Source organism: Opisthocomus hoazin, chromosome 11, assembly GCF_030867145.1.
Source record: "Opisthocomus hoazin isolate bOpiHoa1 chromosome 11, bOpiHoa1.hap1, whole genome shotgun sequence".
Classification (NCBI taxonomy): Eukaryota; Metazoa; Chordata; class Aves; order Opisthocomiformes; family Opisthocomidae; genus Opisthocomus; species Opisthocomus hoazin.
This window is the reverse complement of record NC_134424.1, coordinates 19,479,121-19,497,339: the sequence shown is the minus strand read 5'-3', so window position 1 is coordinate 19,497,339 and position 18,219 is coordinate 19,479,121. Positions and strand designations below refer to the sequence as shown.

At 41.1% G+C, this 18,219-nt stretch overlaps 1 protein-coding gene across 2 annotated transcripts in view; it reads left to right on the top strand.

The window, feature by feature from the left end:
* DCAF1 (DDB1 and CUL4 associated factor 1) overlaps positions 1-18,219 on the top strand; it is a 53,331-nt gene that overhangs the window by 6,719 nt on the left and 28,393 nt on the right. For both annotated transcript variants that reach the window (XM_075432624.1, XM_075432625.1), the window contains exons 3-12: positions 3,488-3,564; positions 4,301-4,374; positions 5,352-5,465; positions 7,774-7,911; positions 8,871-9,374; positions 10,606-10,707; positions 11,908-12,066; positions 14,518-14,697; positions 15,549-15,758; positions 16,936-17,105. In XM_075432624.1, the coding sequence (XP_075288739.1) occupies positions 3,488-3,564; positions 4,301-4,374; positions 5,352-5,465; positions 7,774-7,911; positions 8,871-9,374; positions 10,606-10,707; positions 11,908-12,066; positions 14,518-14,697; positions 15,549-15,758; positions 16,936-17,105 (1,728 nt within the window). The remainder of the gene's footprint in view (positions 1-3,487; positions 3,565-4,300; positions 4,375-5,351; positions 5,466-7,773; positions 7,912-8,870; positions 9,375-10,605; positions 10,708-11,907; positions 12,067-14,517; positions 14,698-15,548; positions 15,759-16,935; positions 17,106-18,219) is intronic.

Sequence of the window (18,219 nt, the reverse complement as noted above, 5' to 3'; positions counted from 1 at the left end):
CCTTGGGTTCCCTACATTATTTATGCCCAGACATGTCTGATAGCTCTCTTTTCATTCTCCAGGGGTTCTGTGCAACAGGCAGAGTGGTTATGGATGGTGAAAGCTTGGGTATTTCGGTGTTAGTGGAGATAATACATTTTTGTTCAAGTTAGATAGTAAGGGGATCTGCTGGCTCTGGCAGAAGTTGTATTTGCAGTGCTTCAGGTATCGATGAAAGCCAGATGTCTGTTTGGAGTAGAGGGTTTTAGGTACATCATAGGTTTAAAAAAATTTGCTGGAAGAGATGCTAACTAATTGGGGCCTGCTTTAGCTGATGTCCTGAGTCAGAATAATGCTCTTGGATGTTGTTGTAGACTTAAGGCAGAGGAAGCTGTGGTCATGCTTGTTGGTGAGTGACATTTTTCTACTTCCTTCCGCCTTCTGGGCTAAAGTGAAGAAACCTTCCTTGTGTGGATGGGGGCCTGTTAAATGTGATGCTGAGGCAGCGTATGTCAGAGTGCAGTAGGGAGTGTTTCAACAGTAACAGGACAAGAACAGCAACAGTGTGGCTTACAGACCGCAGCTGGATTGTCACTTCTAAGTGACACCAAGTTAGTTTTCTGGGTTTACAAACTCTGGTGTGTCAGAAGGTATGAATTGAAGAAATTGCTTGGAAAGCCTGTCAGCAAACAGCAAATTTTTAATATATATGTTTTTCAAAAAAATTGGAAATGGAAATAATCCTGCAAGAGCATTAGTTCATAGTCTGAATGCAAGTCATGTTCAACCATTCTGGCAAATCCTGGGAGTCGGATCTTTCGCTGCATCCCGAGAGCCTCCTTCATAAAGGGAATAGGTCAACAGTTCAACATCAAACTTCATCTCCACAAACCAATCGTGTGATGGTGTGGGATCCTAGAGCATCTTATACTGTTGCAATGTGTTGTAAAGGCTCAGGATGGTCATTAATGCCAAGTGATGGCACAGAGCAGTGTTAAGATGGCTTTATTTTATGCTATCTAGATCAGTGGGAGTCTTGCAAAGTTGACATAGTTTTATGTATACCGCTGCCCCTTCCTTCCCCACCCTCAAGGTGAGCTCAGTATGTGGCAAGTGAAAACGAGGATCTAACTTACCAGAGTTGATTGCAAAGGCAGTAGTAAAGAGAAAAATTAGCAGTGAGAGGAAAGAAGCCCTACCCCCATATAAAACCTAATAAAACCTAGTTCTTGTCTGCAAACTCTGAAGGGTCTAGAGAACAAATATAATGCGAAGTGAACAAAGGAAATCTTGAAACCTGAATAAAAGTTCAGTGTTTTTGTGAACTGATTTTTATTAAAGCCCTGTGTACCTCGTGCCTGTGTTATGAGGCAGGAGTGAGCTTTGTTAGTTATTTAACTTCCCTGTCTCTTCAACTGAGAATTGGCAAAGCTGTTGATCTAGATACACTGATCCAAGTGACTTCACAAACCACGTTTGTATGCATTAGTTAAAAGAAAGGTATTAGAAGCAAGCTAAATTTTTTTCTTTTTTGTTTTTTCTTTTGAAAGTCAATATTAAACAGGCAGTGCTTTTTTATTTTGGTCAAACGGTTGTGACTAATTTTCTCAAAAACCCCTGTAATTGATGATTCGCGTGCCTGTTTCATCTAGGCTGTGATAATGTTGTTGTCCCTGAAACCACTCGGCAGCTTCAGCTGGCATGCTGTTTGGCTGCCTACCGAAACACTGATGAGAATGTTATGCTCACTTTCCGTGCTGGTTGTCTGTCCCTTCTGGCACATAACCAAAATGCTGATTATCACCTAAAAAGACCTGACAAATCTAGGGTTCAGCTTCTCAGCTCCCCATTTGTCCCAGTTGTCTGTCAGCAGGCACTCCTCATGCTATTAGTTCCAATGGAGAAAAAAAAAAGCTGGCAGTGCAGTATTTAAGGAACTTGCTTTTGCCAGAAATTTGTGAGAACTCAAGCTGTGCCACCTGTTAGCAAGGGACACGTTTTGCATCTCTTCATGTTCAGGCTTACTAAAAGTAAATATTAGAACCCCACAGGATAAACAGTTTGCTGAAAGATAATTGGCAGGTCAGAGACAAGCAGGAAAGTTGTCTGCTCGTTCCTGATAAGGTAATTTGCTGTTCCTACAATCTGGGCAGGCTTCATAACATCATCCTCTGTCATACTGGCAAGTCCGTGTAGTTCAGAGGCAGGACTAAGTACATTTTTGCTTCTAACTGTCCCTGGGAACACAGGGTATTTTCTGGAAAGTAACAGGAATGGAGTAGAAGTCAGTGGCATTCTGTAGGGGAAATCCCCCATGAAAGACACATTTTTCCAAGGATTACTGCAGCCTTCCAGTAGTGTCCTGTGTCCTGTTACCCCCCCCCGCCTAAACTCTGGCTAGATCGCTACCCTAAGGTTTTAAGACCTTGTTTTAAAATACTATGTGGCATGTAGATTCTGCACCCCACTCCTCTCGACCTCAGTAGAGGGCAGGGAAGGGCTTTTATACCAAGAAAATAAGATTTAAGTTGCTAATATTTTTTTGAATACTGCTCTTAATTTCACCTCAAACTGCATATGTTTTTGCTGTAACACTTCATAGCCATTCATGTCTTTCTCCATGGAGTTATTTATTGCTTGACCATGATATAATCTCCCTCTTCTTGATTTTGTTTAAATAAAAATAATAATTTGTTCCTTACTACTCATTCTAAATGAACTGGAGCACAGGATTTCTTGTGTCTGCTGAGGCTGCTTCTCAGTTTAGGGGAAGGCATAGCTTCAAAACAACTTTCAGTTTTTTCTGATACGGAGGAGCATTTAATGTGTTTTGCAGGTTTATGAATAGAGAGCTCTCCGAGTTTCTCCTTGTCTTGTCCATTGTGGTAATGGATACATGCTAAAAAGTTGAGCTTTGGAGCTGAAGGGCTAAGCTGAATAGAGATTGCACTACACTATTAAATATTAAATACTTTTATTATTACACAGTATTATTAAAATTTAATATGAAAAAACAACAAAAAGTTGTGTAGGCAGTTTGAGCAGCTGCGCTTGCACAGACTGAATAGGAAGGAGGATGAAGTCACCCTTACAGGACTTACACTACTGCAGAAGAAAGACTGTGTGATAGCGAGAACGACTGCTCCAGCCATTTAGTTACTCTAGTTGTCTACAGTATGTGTGTTATAGAACGTGACCAGCACTCTAACATGAGTAAATAAAAGGTGTTGGCCCCTCCAGAGGATCATGCTTGTGCTTCACTGGGATGTTGATATGGGTTCAGCGTGTTTTGGAGCACAGTGGGGGCGGATGAGATATTAGAGGCAAGTCTCTTTTCTCACCCCTCTGTTGCTAACAGTCTGAAATCCTCTGGTGGCACTGAATGCTGTTCAAATGAAAGCTGACGAGGTGTTTCATAGTACTTTGACAGATAGGTTATTGTGAGGAGCTGTGCACTAGGAGAAGACAGAGTGCGAATTCTGCTCATTTGATGTCGTTTCTTCTGCAGAATGTCCGAGCTGATTGAGAAAGAGACTGAAGAGTACCGCAAAGGGGATCCAGACCCATTTGATGACCGACACCCAGGTAAGATGTCCTGGATGGTTTTGGCAGCACTAACTCTGTCACAACAGATACCTGGTAATTCAGAAGTAAGCAGTTTTTAGCCTCAGTGTGCCCACTGCTGACCAAGGTCCGATACTGCCTTTGCACTGGGTAATTGGTCTCTGTAGTGCTGATATCTGGCGGTTTTGATGTTTGCTGCAAGATTTTGAGACCCTGGGTCGAGTTTTGGAAGAGTGTTTCATATGCCAGTTTATGACAAAAGGGTATGATCATGTTAACAAGCTGTAGTTAATGTGTAGTAGTAGGTGTTAGGTGAACAAGAAGACAGTCTGTCTCAGATTGTCTTGAATTTGCTGTTAAGTGCAGTGCTTTAGAATAGTTACATATAGCCACTGAGTCTTTTTGTCTTGTTATTCTTAGATTTATTTTTTTGTTTTAATTCTGGAGATGACTTATTTCCAAGTTACTGGAACAGTTTGCCTGGCATCTGCATCTTTACTGTCAACAAAAATGACAGTTCAGTACTGTTGGACCACTGAAATGTGTCGTGCTTTGACTAGTAAGCATTCTAGGAGGTAATGCCTACCAGAAAAAATGTTAAGTCGATGAATAATTCATATTCTTTCTTCTGTAATTTTCCTTCTGAGAAAGGTCCTGCTAACTAGAGTATTCCAAAATCTTTTTGAAGATGGCAGTTCAGTATTTATCTTGATGTCTTGAGGTAGGTAGGTAAGTCTTTTTTCTGTTTCTGCCGCAGGTCGAGCAGACCCAGAGTGCATGCTTGGTCACTTACTGAGGATACTTTTCAAGAATGATGATTTCATGAATGCGGTAGGTTTGCTCTGAGAACTGTATCTGTCAATTCCTGATACCTTCTTATGCTTTTTGTTTACTCCGTGCTAGTTGACCTCAGTACTTGTTTAATATTAATTTTAGTGGTGTCAGGACTATCTCTTCCATACCGGTTGTTTTTAAAATGGGTTGAAGTGCAACTCATTTGCCACTGTTAAAGTGACTCAAGGAAAGGGGAGTTCGTGAGCTGTTGAGGAGTGCTGCAGTATGTGTAGTAACAATTGAATTACTTCTTCTCAAGGTTTATCAGTCTCTTGAAAGAAAATACAGCTCCTCTAATACAGATTTAGAAACATATTAATTTCTGTAATGGAAATTAATACAACTAATTCCAGTGCTTTCTCTCTGAATACTTGGAAATACTGGACTGCTTGTGGGAGCAGAGAGGTATGTCAGCTGTAGAAAACTCAGGTGGAGGATTAAGAGGCAAGAGCCTGGCTTTCCTCTTGCATTGTTAAACTCTAACATGAGTTAATAGCTAGAATTTTTGTTACCCTCGTGTCTCTGCAAGCAGCCGTGTCAGTACACATTGCTGTAAGGATTCTGACAGATTGCTTGCTTGTAGCTTTCTGTCTTAAACTGCAAGCAATAAGCAAACATAGATGCCATTAAAAATGTGCAGGTTTTTATGTTAATTTTTATAGCTATTACCTTTTCATGTTTACATTGTTACTGAACTGCAAGTTTTTTAGGCATTTGTCTTTATAGATCAGTTCAAGATAGATATTTAGCAGTGAGCAGCAGATCAGAAAGAGTTCTGTTTCTCTTAAGAAGTAATTTCAACTTCTGAGACACTGGAGGGAGTAGGTTAAAGGCCAGGCGTCTTTAGATCCAGGGCTTGCATACAGACATTTCTTACTTTATCATTTTGCTGCTGTGGGAGTTGTAAGGCTTTCACTGCACTGGTTTTGGTCAGAGTGGAATTTCAATCCAATGCTGTTCCTGATGTTTTCTAGCTAGTGAATGCTTACGTAATGACAAGCAGAGAACCTCCATTAAACACTGCTGCCTGCCGACTTCTTCTGGATATCATGCCAGGACTGGAAACAGCTGTTGTCTTTCAGGAAAAGGTATCATGTGTACTAAGGCTTGGTTTTTATGCTATATTATGTACTATGTATTATGTGTTTTGTGTTATGTACTCCAACAGTTCTTCCCACAGGAGAAACCAGTAAAAAGCCACATTGAAATCCTGTCTCTCGGAGACAGTCTATTCAATCTTACTAATGATTTGGGGCTTTTTGATGTTGGCTTGTTCAACTGATCAAGTCTTGGGTTTTTGCAGCTTCTAAGGTATAACAGGACTGATTCAAATAGAAGTGAAAGCTGAGAGGGAACCTTATAAATATCTGAAGGGTGGGTGTCAGGAGGATGGGGTCAGACTCTTTTCAGTGGTGCCCAGCTACAGGACAAGGGGCAATGGGCACAAACTGAAGCACAGGAAGTTCCGTCTGAACATGAGGAAGAACTTCTTCCCTCTGAGGGTGACGGAGCACTGGAACAGGCTGCCCAGGGAGGTTGTGGAGTTGTCTTCTCTGGAGATATTCAAAGCCCTCCTGGACGAGGTCCTGTGCAGCCTGCTGTAGGTGACCCTGCTTCGGCAGGAGGGTTGGACTAGATGGCCCACAGAGGTCCCTTCCAACCCCTGCCATTCTGTGATATAGAATGTGAAGACTTGCTGTAGAAGTCTCGCCCGGTAATCCCCAGCTACAGCAGAGCGATAGCATTATTAGAGCTAAGTGATAAGCAAGTCATACTTTCACTAAGCAGTCTAAAATCCACATGCTTTGTGAGGATTATCTGGAACTGCAATGGACGGCTGAATCGTTTCTGTATGTTGACAAGCATGGTTTTCTGAAGGAATGCACAGAGAGTTGAAAGTGAGGAGAAAGTCAGTTTTACTCCCTGAGCCACAGTTTCTTCATCTGTAAAAATTAATGTAATGTCTTTCTGAAGTTTGGAAATCAGATAGTGTGTTACATAAAAGATCTAAGTTAATTTCTTTACTATGGATATGAACTGTAAAGCATGATAAAAGGACAGAATAATGTGCTCCCTTTGTGAAGGATTGAATTGTGTGATCTGTCCAGATGCTAAGGCTGTGAGACTTTGATCCAAGAAAATTAAAAGCAAAGTAGAAATTAAATTTTAAAGTTTTGCACTGAAGGACTTTTTTCTTTTGACTTGAGAATATATAGATTTCTGTTATGGCACATTGGGTTTCTGTATGTAGGAGGCTGTAGAACAGCTCACAATCCGTTTGAAGAGGGTGCTCTTCTGCTCAGAAAGAGGTCCTCTAGCGGCCAGCGGGTTTCACATCTCAGCAATTTCATTTTTGTAGGGACGCAAGAGCATTTAAATAATAATGCATTTTTCTTTAAATATATAACAAGCAACTCTTTAAAAATCTGTAAGCTGAGAGTTCTCATTGAAATGTATGTCTGTTGTTTGTTAGTTTTAACTGATCTTTTATTGTATTATGCCTATGGTTCAAATTATGTGCAAGATTCCTGATGTGACAATGATGTGGTGTTGTATAATGTTTCAAAATCCAGTGGTCGTTTATAGGAAAAATATGGATCTTTCATTCTAACCCATTGTCTTTTAATTGACTGTTTTAATTTTAATTAACGCTTATCCAGCCTTTTTAAGAAAAACCGCATGGCAGTCTGTGTTGAAGCACTACTGATTTTGTTACTGTTAAAAGTATTAACTGTATTTAGCATCGAGATTTGCATGTGTACAGATTGGTATACTTGCATGCCTTTCTCTTCACCAAACATTATGGATTTCTGACTATGTTGAGAACTATTCTTTTGGTTGGTGAACAGTCATTAGTGTAAAGGGTTCCTCTGGCACCAGGTAGCTGGCTTCTTTAAGTGACTTTTCAATTTAGCCCTAGTAAGCTTTTAGTGAAATGTAAGAAATTTAGCTAAATTCCATTCTACTTGGTGGAAGCTTAACATGGATTCTTTGAAATCTGCTAAATTGTTGGACATTTGTATTAGTGAAACTGACAGGAGCTTTGGGCTTGTTTGTTTTGACTGATCTATTTATACCTGTAATGTTTTGCTACTTTCGAGGCAGTGGGTTGACTGGCCACTTCAGAAGATTTTTCGCAAGTGTGCAAATCCTGATTCTGAATATCTGATGCCTGGAAATAGTTTTATGCATCTTAAAATATTAGATTCCCCCCCCCCCTTTTTTTTTTCTTCCAGATACTTTTAAATCTTGATTCAGTACATAATTGGAAGGAAATCTAGCCTGCTTATTACTAGAGATAGGGAGAATTGTAACCAACAGATGCTTTCACTGGGACTGAGAAGTTAAAAATTAAATATAACTTTTGGAATTGCTTTCTTATTTTCTTCATTCTAGGAAGGCATAGTTGAAAATCTCTTTAAGTGGGCGCGAGAGGCTGATCAGCCGCTACGGACGTATGCAACAGGGCTATTAGGAGGAGCTATGGAAAACCAGGATATTGCTGCAAATTACAGGGACGAGAACTCACAATTGGTAATGTCTTGATCACTTTCCTTTTTTAGAGGGCAGATGCCTTTACCTTTATTTTTTTTCTGGGGAGCTCTCATTCGTGAGTTAATATATGGGTAGTACAGTGGTTGTAATAATCTTTAAGACTCAGTAGCTCATGCTTTCCATCCTTTCCTGACAGTGCATTTCTGAGGCTGCGGCCTGATTATTGTGTTATACCACTTGTGTTAAAAATGCCAGTGGAAACCTAAGAAGGCAAATACTGCACTTTTTAATGGGACTCATATTCATAGTCCCCTTAAAGAAAAACTTGCAGAAGCCTTACTTTTGCAACTATGGCATGTTGTGACTTGCTGGACAGAGACCTTAAAATGAAAAGGTAAATCAGCGTGGGGACAACTTAATATGAAATTGCATTTACTTCTGTTGTAAACCTTTCACCAGTTTAGTGTTGATTCTGTATGAGATGAGTTTTGGAAGAAGGTAGGGTAGGCAAATTTGTCTCCCAGGGCAGCGTAAGGTGTGTTCAAGCATGGGTGAATTCTAATTCTTACACACATAGGGCCTTTAAAAGTAAAAGCGTGGCCGTAGTGAAGCTGCGATTTATCAAAGCTGCTGCTTCGAAAGGGAGTGTTGCCCTTACTCGAGGCTAGGTAGAGGTGATGGAAGAGTGGTGGAGGATGGTGTGTGGTTCTGTTAGCACCAATATAGCTCATCTGCCCTTAATGGCTTTCAAGCCACTTCTTTCTCATTCAGGAGACTAGGTGCTGGTATTTTAGAAGGACAGTAGCTGTAGCAAAAAAGATTGGCATTTTCTTATTGACTTTGAAATCAGTGTTTCTCTGGGCAAATGTACACCATAGCATGCTTGACATCTTATGCTGTGGAGTTGGTTATATGCTAAGAACAACAAATGTGGCTGATGCGAGTGGCACGATCAAAGCAAGAAGTGGATTCTCACGCATGCTTCTTTTGTGAAACAGGTGGCCTTGGTGCTCCGACGGCTACGAGAGTTACAGGTTACTGAAATGACTACAAAACAAGAAAACAAGCGTCCCAGTCCTCGGAAAGTGCCATCGGATCCCCTACTGCCTCTAGATGAAGAGGCTGTGGATATGGACTATGGGGAGATGGCAGTAGATGGAGAGCAAGAGGAAGTCTCTGGGGATATGGAGATCTCCTTTCATCTTGATTCAAGTCACAAGACCAGTAGCAGAGTAAACTCTGCTACAAAGCTAGATGATGGGGGACTGAGAAAAAGCAAATTAGGGAAGCAGCATGAAAGAGATGGCTTCCGGAAGGCCAAGCAAAAGCTGGGCTTCTCTGCTTCAGAACCAGAACGGATGTTTGTTGAACTGTCCAACAGCAGCTGGTCAGAAATGTCCCCATGGGTGATTGGCACTAATTATACACTTTACCCTTTGACTCCCGCCATAGAGCAGAGGCTAATTCTTCAGTACCTGACTCCCTTAGGGGAGTACCAAGAGGTGAGCATATGAAGGTGGGCGGAAGCACTCTGTGCTTGAATTCTCCTGACAAAACTGTGAGTGGTGGTGTGGGGAAAAATTTGCAGAACTGTTATATTGCTCTCGGATATTTCCTGATATGATTGAGATCAATAACCTTTCCTGAGTTGTTGCTGACTTTCAAACTGATGAAGTAATTTGTTTGAGTATTGCCTGGTAGGTAATACTCAAGCCTGAGCCTAGCAGGTGTGTGGTCTAGTAGTTGGAGCATGGCACTAGAAACTTTTTTCCTGGTTTCTGTTAGATTGGTGATTGTTTACACGACACAAGGCAAGTCACTTTGTTTGAAATACAGGCTGTTTCCTCTGTGGGATGTGATAGACTCCTGCAATTAAAAGTCTGAGGAAACAACGGGCTTGAAATTCTGAATGAAATGGTGTGTGTAACCTCTGGACTAGTTCTGATGAGAAATGGCAGTGCCCATGTTACGCAGATGCTTTTGAGAGCTGTTGTTACTTACATGGACAATGTAGTTGTCTGGTGTCAGACTAACCAAAGTGTGTTTCCTTTTTCTTTTTTTTTTTTTTTAAACCTGTAAAACTTAATTAAAAGGTTAGCATAGGTCTGCAGGCCACCTTTATCTCTGTTTAATCGTTTTTTTTAGGTGGTTTAACTTAATTTGAAATAAAACAAAGCAACACAGTTTCGCTTTGTGATACATGTTATGTGTGCATGCACGTTTGTGCCTTGCTTCTGTGAGAGCCAAAGAAACCATTATCCCTGTAATACTCTGCATGCTGACTGGATCACTTCATATGCAAGCTGTAATAGGATGTAAAAATAGGAATTAATACTATAGAGCTGTTACACAAAGAATTGTGCGAAGGGTTTTGGTTTGTTGCCCTGCTCTCCTGTTTTTTCTGTTCAGTTGTTGGGTAGTTGTCTTTGCACAGATGGAAAGTGGAACCTATCGCCAGGGTGGTATCTGTGTGGACTTGCCATAGCCGCACTTGAAGGAGAGTCTTAAGATTTCCGTGTGGCAGCTGTCATGCACCTTGCTGCAGTCAGCAGATGTATTACAAGAGGTCTGTTAACCTTTATTGCTTCCTATGGATGGAGCTGGTTACCACTGACCTCTCATAACAGGTATCTGCTAATAGGGGAAAATTGGGGGTTTGAGAGAGTAAAAACCAAAACAGACCTTGTATTTCCCACGAAAGATTCAGCTACTCTCCAATTTTATTTTTCTCAGCTACTACCGATCTTTATGCAACTGGGATCAAGGGAGCTGATGATGTACTACATCGATTTGAAGCGAACCAATGATGTGCTGCTCACTTTTGAGGCCCTTAAGGTAAATTACTTTCATAATGCATAAAATGTACCATATATATTCAATGCTCTTACAACGTTTATCTGCTGCGTGCGTCAAAGGCAAATGCTCATCTTTAGGCCTGTATATCTTGCAGAACTCGCTGGGATTGGAATTTGATTTCACTCAACTTTAATGTATTGTGGTTTTGTTTTTATAACTCTCAAGTACTTAAAAAGAAGAAAGGGGGGAGCGGGTAAAAAGATCTTAATTGTGCAGGAAGTGCCATTAATTTCACCTGCCATCTGCCTATCTGAAGATGGTAATTTCTTTTTCTGTCAAACACGTGTGTTCCTGCTGCCCTTAGATGGCATTCGTGAGTTGTTCACTGCCTGTCATTCAAGGGACATTTGTGAGGGATAAGGAGCATAAGCATCTTACTCCCAGAAGCCCCAGCATGACACCTCTGAGCTTAATGTTTGAAATACAATAGTTTTCTGTGAGTAGTCTTTAGGTTACCTCCTCGAGGTAAAAAATCATGCAAAATAACCTTCTTCAAGCCAAACGTACAGTGCAGCAGCACAAATTATATTTTTTTCTGTGCGTTCTTTCCCCTTTTTCACAGTTAATTCTCTGCCTCTGGTCCTCCGGTGTCATCTTTCTCTCCATTTCATTGTTGTTTGTCTGAGAACGTATTTCTAAGGAGCAATGTTCCTACAAAAGGTGTAGGTTACCTCTTTTGGGAGTGGGGTGGGGTTTACAGCGGTTCTTACTGTTTCCTCTTAAGGTGTTGGTAATACAGAGAAGTGAAGTGTAGTAAACTTCAGTGCAGCTGCAGACTTTGGTATTAATAATAGCCTTTAAACTTCATTTTGTAAATTTTTTCTTGCCAGCAAGAAGTCATATACAAAGTGTGAATGCAAATTTAGATATTTCTTAGAGATAAGAGTGAGTTAATATGAAAAGAATAGGAAGACTTGAGGTGGTCTATTGGAAAATTTCAGAGTTGCTGTGCTTTTCTTGTATTTCTTTTGCAAGATGTGTAAAACAAAGTGATAATGCCTTTTTTGCTTTTGTCATTGGGATAAATACTACATCCTGCAGTTAAATGTAATAGGAGGAAGAAATCAGGCGGACAAAGCACTTGGGTTTTTTTGTGCCATCCGTTTTTGTGTGGAGTAGGGGGTGGACTTGATGGCAGTCCGCAGAATTCCCGTCTAATCTGCTTTTATCCTTCCCTAGCATTTGGCATCATTGCTGCTGCACAACAAGTTTGCAACGGAGTTTGTTGCTCATGGAGGAGTGCAGAAGTTGCTGGAGATTCCTCGTCCTTCCATGGCAGCAACAGGGGTCTCCATGTGTTTATATTACTTGTCTTACAATCAAGATGCCATGGAGAGGGTAAGATGCATTCTTTTAATTTAACTGCAGTGATTTCTGTCCTTTCTTAGTGTTTCTGCTTGTGTTCACACAGTGAATAAGCATCTCCTAAGTTAAAAAGCAAATTTATTTAGAGGCAATAGGAAATACATAAATAATGTTGTATTGTAGTGTTTTGTTTCAAGGGTGTGGATTTCAGTTCCTAGGGAATTAACCTGAAGAACTCTGTCTTGTTGGCATTGTCTCAATACTTTCATCACCCTTTTAATCCTATTATTCCTTCTTTCCCTCAAAAAAAGGGAAAACTCCTCCTTTCTCGTTTGTCTTTCCTTTCATGTCTGTTCCAGTGGGCTCCTGTACTTGAGATTGTTTTCCATGCACAGTCCCAGTGTGGATAGCTTCAGTGTTACACAGTACCTCAGTCAGATTCCAGACAGCAGTGCAACTTCTGTGGTGGTGTTAGAGTGCAGCGGAAGACTAATGCAGGTCTGGTCTGCATTGTGTAGAAAATCAAAACAAATAGCACTAAGGGTTCTCTGTGGCCTGAGCTTATAAACATTAAAACAGCTGATAATGAAGATAAAGTTCCTTACCTCATATTTTAACATAAAAACAAATTCTTAAAAGAAATCCTCCTCTCAGTTCAATAGTGTTCCTCCAGCAAGTGTCCCTTCAGACAAGTTGATATGGCAGTCTGCCCTTAAGGGTCAGTTTCCCAGGTGCTTTGAACAGTGAACAAAGTGAATGTGCGTTTGAACACCTTCTATTTCCTCTTTTATTTTTTTTCTACTGGCAGCAGCAGTGTGTGCTGAGTCAGATCTAGGAACTGAGCCAGTTTATTCTAAAGTTGCTACCATGCCAAGAAAAAAAAAAGATGAACTTTCAGCTTGTGAGCATTAGTACTGGCATATGGGAGCATCTTGCTCTAAGATTCATTGAAAACAACTGCAAAGTTGTAGCCTTAAGCCTTGCAACTCTGTATTGCTTTGAGTGATGGCTTTTGATTCCTGGTGTGTCCCTGGCATTGTCTACCTGTTTTTTTTTCAGCTGAAAATGGAAGCAGTTAAACTAGTAACGTTACATTTCTACTTATTCTGTTCTAGTTTTTGGTGCTGTGTGTGGTGTGGTTTAATATGCTTAACACTCCTGAGCACGTAGAGGGCTGGACTGGTAGTGGTTGTTTAAGGCTGCATCTGTATGAATTCTGCTTGCATTTGTATGAGCAAGTTCAAAAACCTCTTGGTAATTGCAGTTGATCAGGGCTGGCTGTGCGCTGTATTGCTTCTCCCTTATGAGGGCGAGAAAGGTGAAGTGGGCATAATGTTTCCACCACTTTTATTTGCCCATTGTGTCAGAAAGATAGACCCTGGCTGCATATGACATGCTTTGGTGTTTCTTTGAACTTTGTAATGAGAAAACTCTCTATGCTTCATTTTGTTTCCCCTGATTCCACTTGCTGCTTGCGTGATTGTTCAAAATGAAAACAAAAAGTTGTGGCAGGGTGCTTCATGAGGATTCCTTCTGCCTGACATCCTCAGGCCATGTCATAAAGCCATGCAGCAGATGTTATCCCCAGTATCTACAGATACTGGGTAGAGCAGGTTTCGGTGGTACATACCTCGCTTGTCTTTGGATTTTAGAGGAAGCCACTCCACTTTCAAGGGGCAGTCCCTTGTCACTCATGCCAAGCCTCAGGTCTTGAGGTGGAAGGAAGGCTGGAGTTGGTAGCACTGTGTTCTCTGAGTATGTCCAACACCAGCAGAGAAGAGACAAAAAAAATCTGCTAACTTGGCATATAGCAGCTGGTGCCAATACTTCAGTTCTCTGTGCTGTTCCTCTTGGTGCTGACCCTAGCAGGGGGTTCCGAGTTCCTTATGGTTAGAAGCTAACAAATGTATGCAAAAGTGCAGTTCTGAGCACATGGTCTGTGTGTCTCGGAGGCAAGGTCTGAGAAAAGAAAAAGACCAGCTCAATTGTCTGTTTCCAGACAAAGTCAAGCTTTAGATTTGCATTTGATGATCCTTGCAATTTTCCTAGACTTCAGCGCTCTCGGAGTTTGCTACAACTTCAACATAGTGTATGATACTGTTACACTGAGAAGAATTTTTGTTTCTTTAGTGGAAACTTCTCTTCCTTCGCTGCCTCTAGCAAAGCATTCTTTGGGTAGCTTGAAGTGGTATTGAGAAGGACTCTCTGGAATTAACACTACACGAAGATTGCTGTATTTACTATGTTTAGGTCTGGGAATGCCCCAATTGCTAGTCCTACATTGCCACATCATGGCCTTTATTAGTCTCACTGCGGCTTTCTTTTACTGCTTTGGAAATGGGACGTTTTACTTCATGTCTCAGATGTCTCAATTCAAGCTGGGAGTAACTAATATTTGTCCTCTCTGTTTGCCCTCATTCTTGGACAAATTCTCTTCACCAATCTGTTTGAAGTCCTTCTCAAGAATGTTCTTTTGCTTTCTAGGTGTGCATGCACCCCCATAATGTGCTTTCAGATGTAGTAAACTACACCTTATGGCTAATGGAGTGCTCCCATGCCTCAGGCTGCTGCCATGCTACCATGTTCTTCTCCATTTGCTTCTCCTTCCGTGCTGTCCTGGAGCTCTTTGACAGGCATGATGGCCTTCGACGTCTGGTTAACCTGGTAAGGCTTGTAGTTTTATGTGGTGAGCAGGGTTTTAGTGTCAGGTTTTCCACCCTTTATAGTGCAGCTGTGGAGAGTTCCATTCTTTATTTTGTTTGTTGGGCTCTTTTCTCCGAAGTTCCCAAGAGATGGAGAGATGGGATGAATTTTGTAAGCAACAGATGTGTGGATCCCTTCACCTTTAGTCTTTTTTTCTTATTATTATGATCATTGCCCTGAGACTTGCTACCCTTTGAGAGTTTTTGGTGCAACTCTTGGGTTAAGCAGCACTTAAACAGTGGTGACTTGGTGGTAGTTAAAATGTTTCTTGCATTCCACACCCGTGTGATATTACCATGCGGATACATCCAGCCTTGTTCCGGGAGGGGTACAGCTGTTTTTGTGCTGTGGTAATCACAGTACCTTGTGAGCGCAGATTATACTGTTCATGTACAAAAGCTGGTACGTCTGCATGGCGTGGCCGTGCAGCCCTAATAGCTTGGGTCGGTACTGACTCAGGGACATCAGCACTGCAGAGTGTAAGCACACCTCGTGTTGTGTAATAGAACACCTAACAGTGTTAGGTACAACGTTGCCTGCAGATCTACATTGATGTAAGTTCTGGATTTCTTGCTTCGTAGATAGTGAAGAAGGAGGAATGGTTCTCTCTAGACTTAACTATTTATCCCTGCAAATAGCCTTCTCTGTTCAGACAGCTTTTGTCAGCTCTCAGAGAGTGTGCTTGTATGTCTTGCGTAGCAAAATAAGTTTTTCTGTGTTTAGTACAAGTGCAGCAAGAATTGTAGGTGCTTTTTTTTCCTGAAAAGTGAGCTGATGAAACTTTTTTTTTCCTACCCAACCTCTTTCTGAAGATAAGCACTCTTGAGATCTTAAACCTGGAAGACCAAGGAGCCCTCTTGAGTGATGATGAGATCTTTGCTAGTCGCCAGACTGGGAAACACACCTGCATGGCCTTGCGTAGATACTTTGAGGCTCACCTTGCTATCAAACTTGAACAGGTGAAGCAGTCACTCCAGCGCACTGAAGGTGGCATTCTGGTCCATCCACAGCCCCCCTACAAGGTGAGTAGCATGTTGCAAGATTTTAACATGGTTGTTGCATTTTTTCAAGTGAATCCAAGCTGCAGGAATATGTGGATGTCCTTTGAAGGCAGAGGAATAACTAAGCAGTGTGCAATTTTTAGGGATAGGGATTTTTTATTTGTGCTTTTTCCCTGCTTTGTGGAATGATACTGGAATAGAAAAATACAGAAGAGCCTTTGAGGTTCATCTGAACTACATTTGATCAAGATTCCCACTCATCTGCTGTGGTTCCTCTTCCATCTCTCAAAAACTTAAGTTAAAAGCAGGTTATTTTTGATACTCATGGGTTTTTCTATGCTTTTAGTCTCTGAAAGGACAAAATCTGTATGTATAGAAAAGTGCATAATGTTGAAAAGCTTGTAAATAAGCTTGATTTGATAATGATAACTGAAAAGTGTCTTTTGGACACCATAGGTTTTTAGGAATGACCTGGGAGATTCCTGTGTTGGCAATGTTTGTAGTGTTTTTTTTTTTCCTACTTTCTCCCTATAAAGTGATTTTTTCAAAAGCTGAATTTTATGGCTGCTTGTTTTGTGGGAGCACATTCACCTGTTGTTTCCGGTTTAATTTATGATGATTTTCTAGAAGAGGTGAAATAAGAGAACATAAGAGGTTTTTTGCTTCTGCAGAAATCACTTACTTTCTATAACTAAAGAAATGTCTATAAGCTGTTGCCTTCTTGTGTTATGTAAAAAAAATATTGAAAGGCAAGCTTGTTAAGAATTTCTTTAGTATGTTTTATAGTCAGAACTCAGAAACTGTAATTGAGTATTTTTTGCAGCTTTTTTTAATGCTTTAGCATACATTTGTTTTGAGTGACAGCCTAGTAACTACTAGATTAGTAGATTAAAAACAGATTAGAATTCTAATTTAATGTAACTTTTCTGCTGAAGTTGGCCTAAGCCTTCTAGGACTGCAAAGAAATTTAAAGGATATTATTCTTAAGCTTTTTCTTGTATATCATAGTGGCAATTGCTGTGTTCTCTTTTATAGTTGGGGAATAAAACAGAAAGTAAATACTTAATCTTCAAGAAACAGTGGTGGTCTGCTCTTTGTGGATACAGTTTTCAGTTAAATCCCAGCAGTGGGGGACTTGATGTGCAAGTCTGTAACCCTTGTGATCTCTTTCTAATCCTTCCAACTCCTTTCCCTGCAGGCCTGTTCGTATACTCATGAGCAGATTGTGGAGATGATGGAGTTCCTGATTGAGTATGGTCCAGCACAGCTCTACTGGGAGCCAGCAGAGGTTTTTCTGAAGTTGTCATGTGTCCAACTCATGCTTCAGCTCATTTCAATAGCATGCAACTGGAAGACATACTATGCAAGGTGAGCTGTTTGCTGTAGTACTGTATTTTAGCGCACCAAGTTGTGACTCTTGGGCAGGATGTTGAATTTCTAGGTTTTTCTACCTCTCTGATATAATTTAAAACAGGCACATACCGGTTAGTGCTGTTAGGGCCTGTGCTATGGCTATGCAGTGCTTGAGAAAGTTAACACTGTGGAAAGCAGGACTAAAATCTTGAGGTAGTGGGAAGGATGTCATGAGACTTCTGAAGAGCCAAAATACCTCAGGCCTTTGATTTCAGAAAAATCGGCATCATAGTAGAGCTTAATCACAATTCTGTGCCACTTTGTCTCAAAATATGTTTACCTTTTTGTTAGAGAAAGGCTACAAAACCTTCAAAGTATCGGGTGAAATCAAGACATATCTTAATCCTGGAAACAGGTGGAACATCTGTTTGGATGTAGTAGTAAGTTTAGCTGACTCCAGGGAGGACACTGTGTATCACTTTGATTTGTTAGTTTTTGAAATTTACGGAGCAGGTATAACTCTGCAAAGGAGTTACGTAGAATATGCAACAAGCCAGCATTTGAAAGAGGAAAAAGACTGTTACTGTGCATTGCTCAGGGAGCTGGTACACCACCAGCTGTTGAACTGGACATGCTGGTGGAGGGGCTCACCTTGTGATGACCCTGTTAAGTTTCTCCCTTGTCTTGGCCACAGACAAGCTGTGGGGGCATCAAGATATTATTATCTTTCCGGGGCACCTCTTCCCTCCACCTTCCTACCCCCCAAAAATTGGTAGCATCCTTGCTGTTACAAAAGAAGGGGAGCTGCCACCAGGCTCTGGATAAGATACTGTTAGGATCCTGCCCCCAGTTCAAGAGGAGGATGGGCGCAAAGTTCCAGCCTTTGTTTATCCTAATGACCACCTGCTCCCCAGAGGGAAGCTGTGGTCCTCTCTAGAGATAAGTTCACTGGCGAGTCACTCGGGTGTAACTAGTTGTCATCAACTGTATAATTGTCATCAGGACTCCCTCCCTCCTACTTTTGCTGCCTGCAGGAGCTCCTTGCCTAATTTTAAAGAACTTTGAAATCTGTTTTGCTTCTGCAATCCCCTGCCTCCCACTCCTCTCTCAGGTTGTGCTCTCCTGGGTA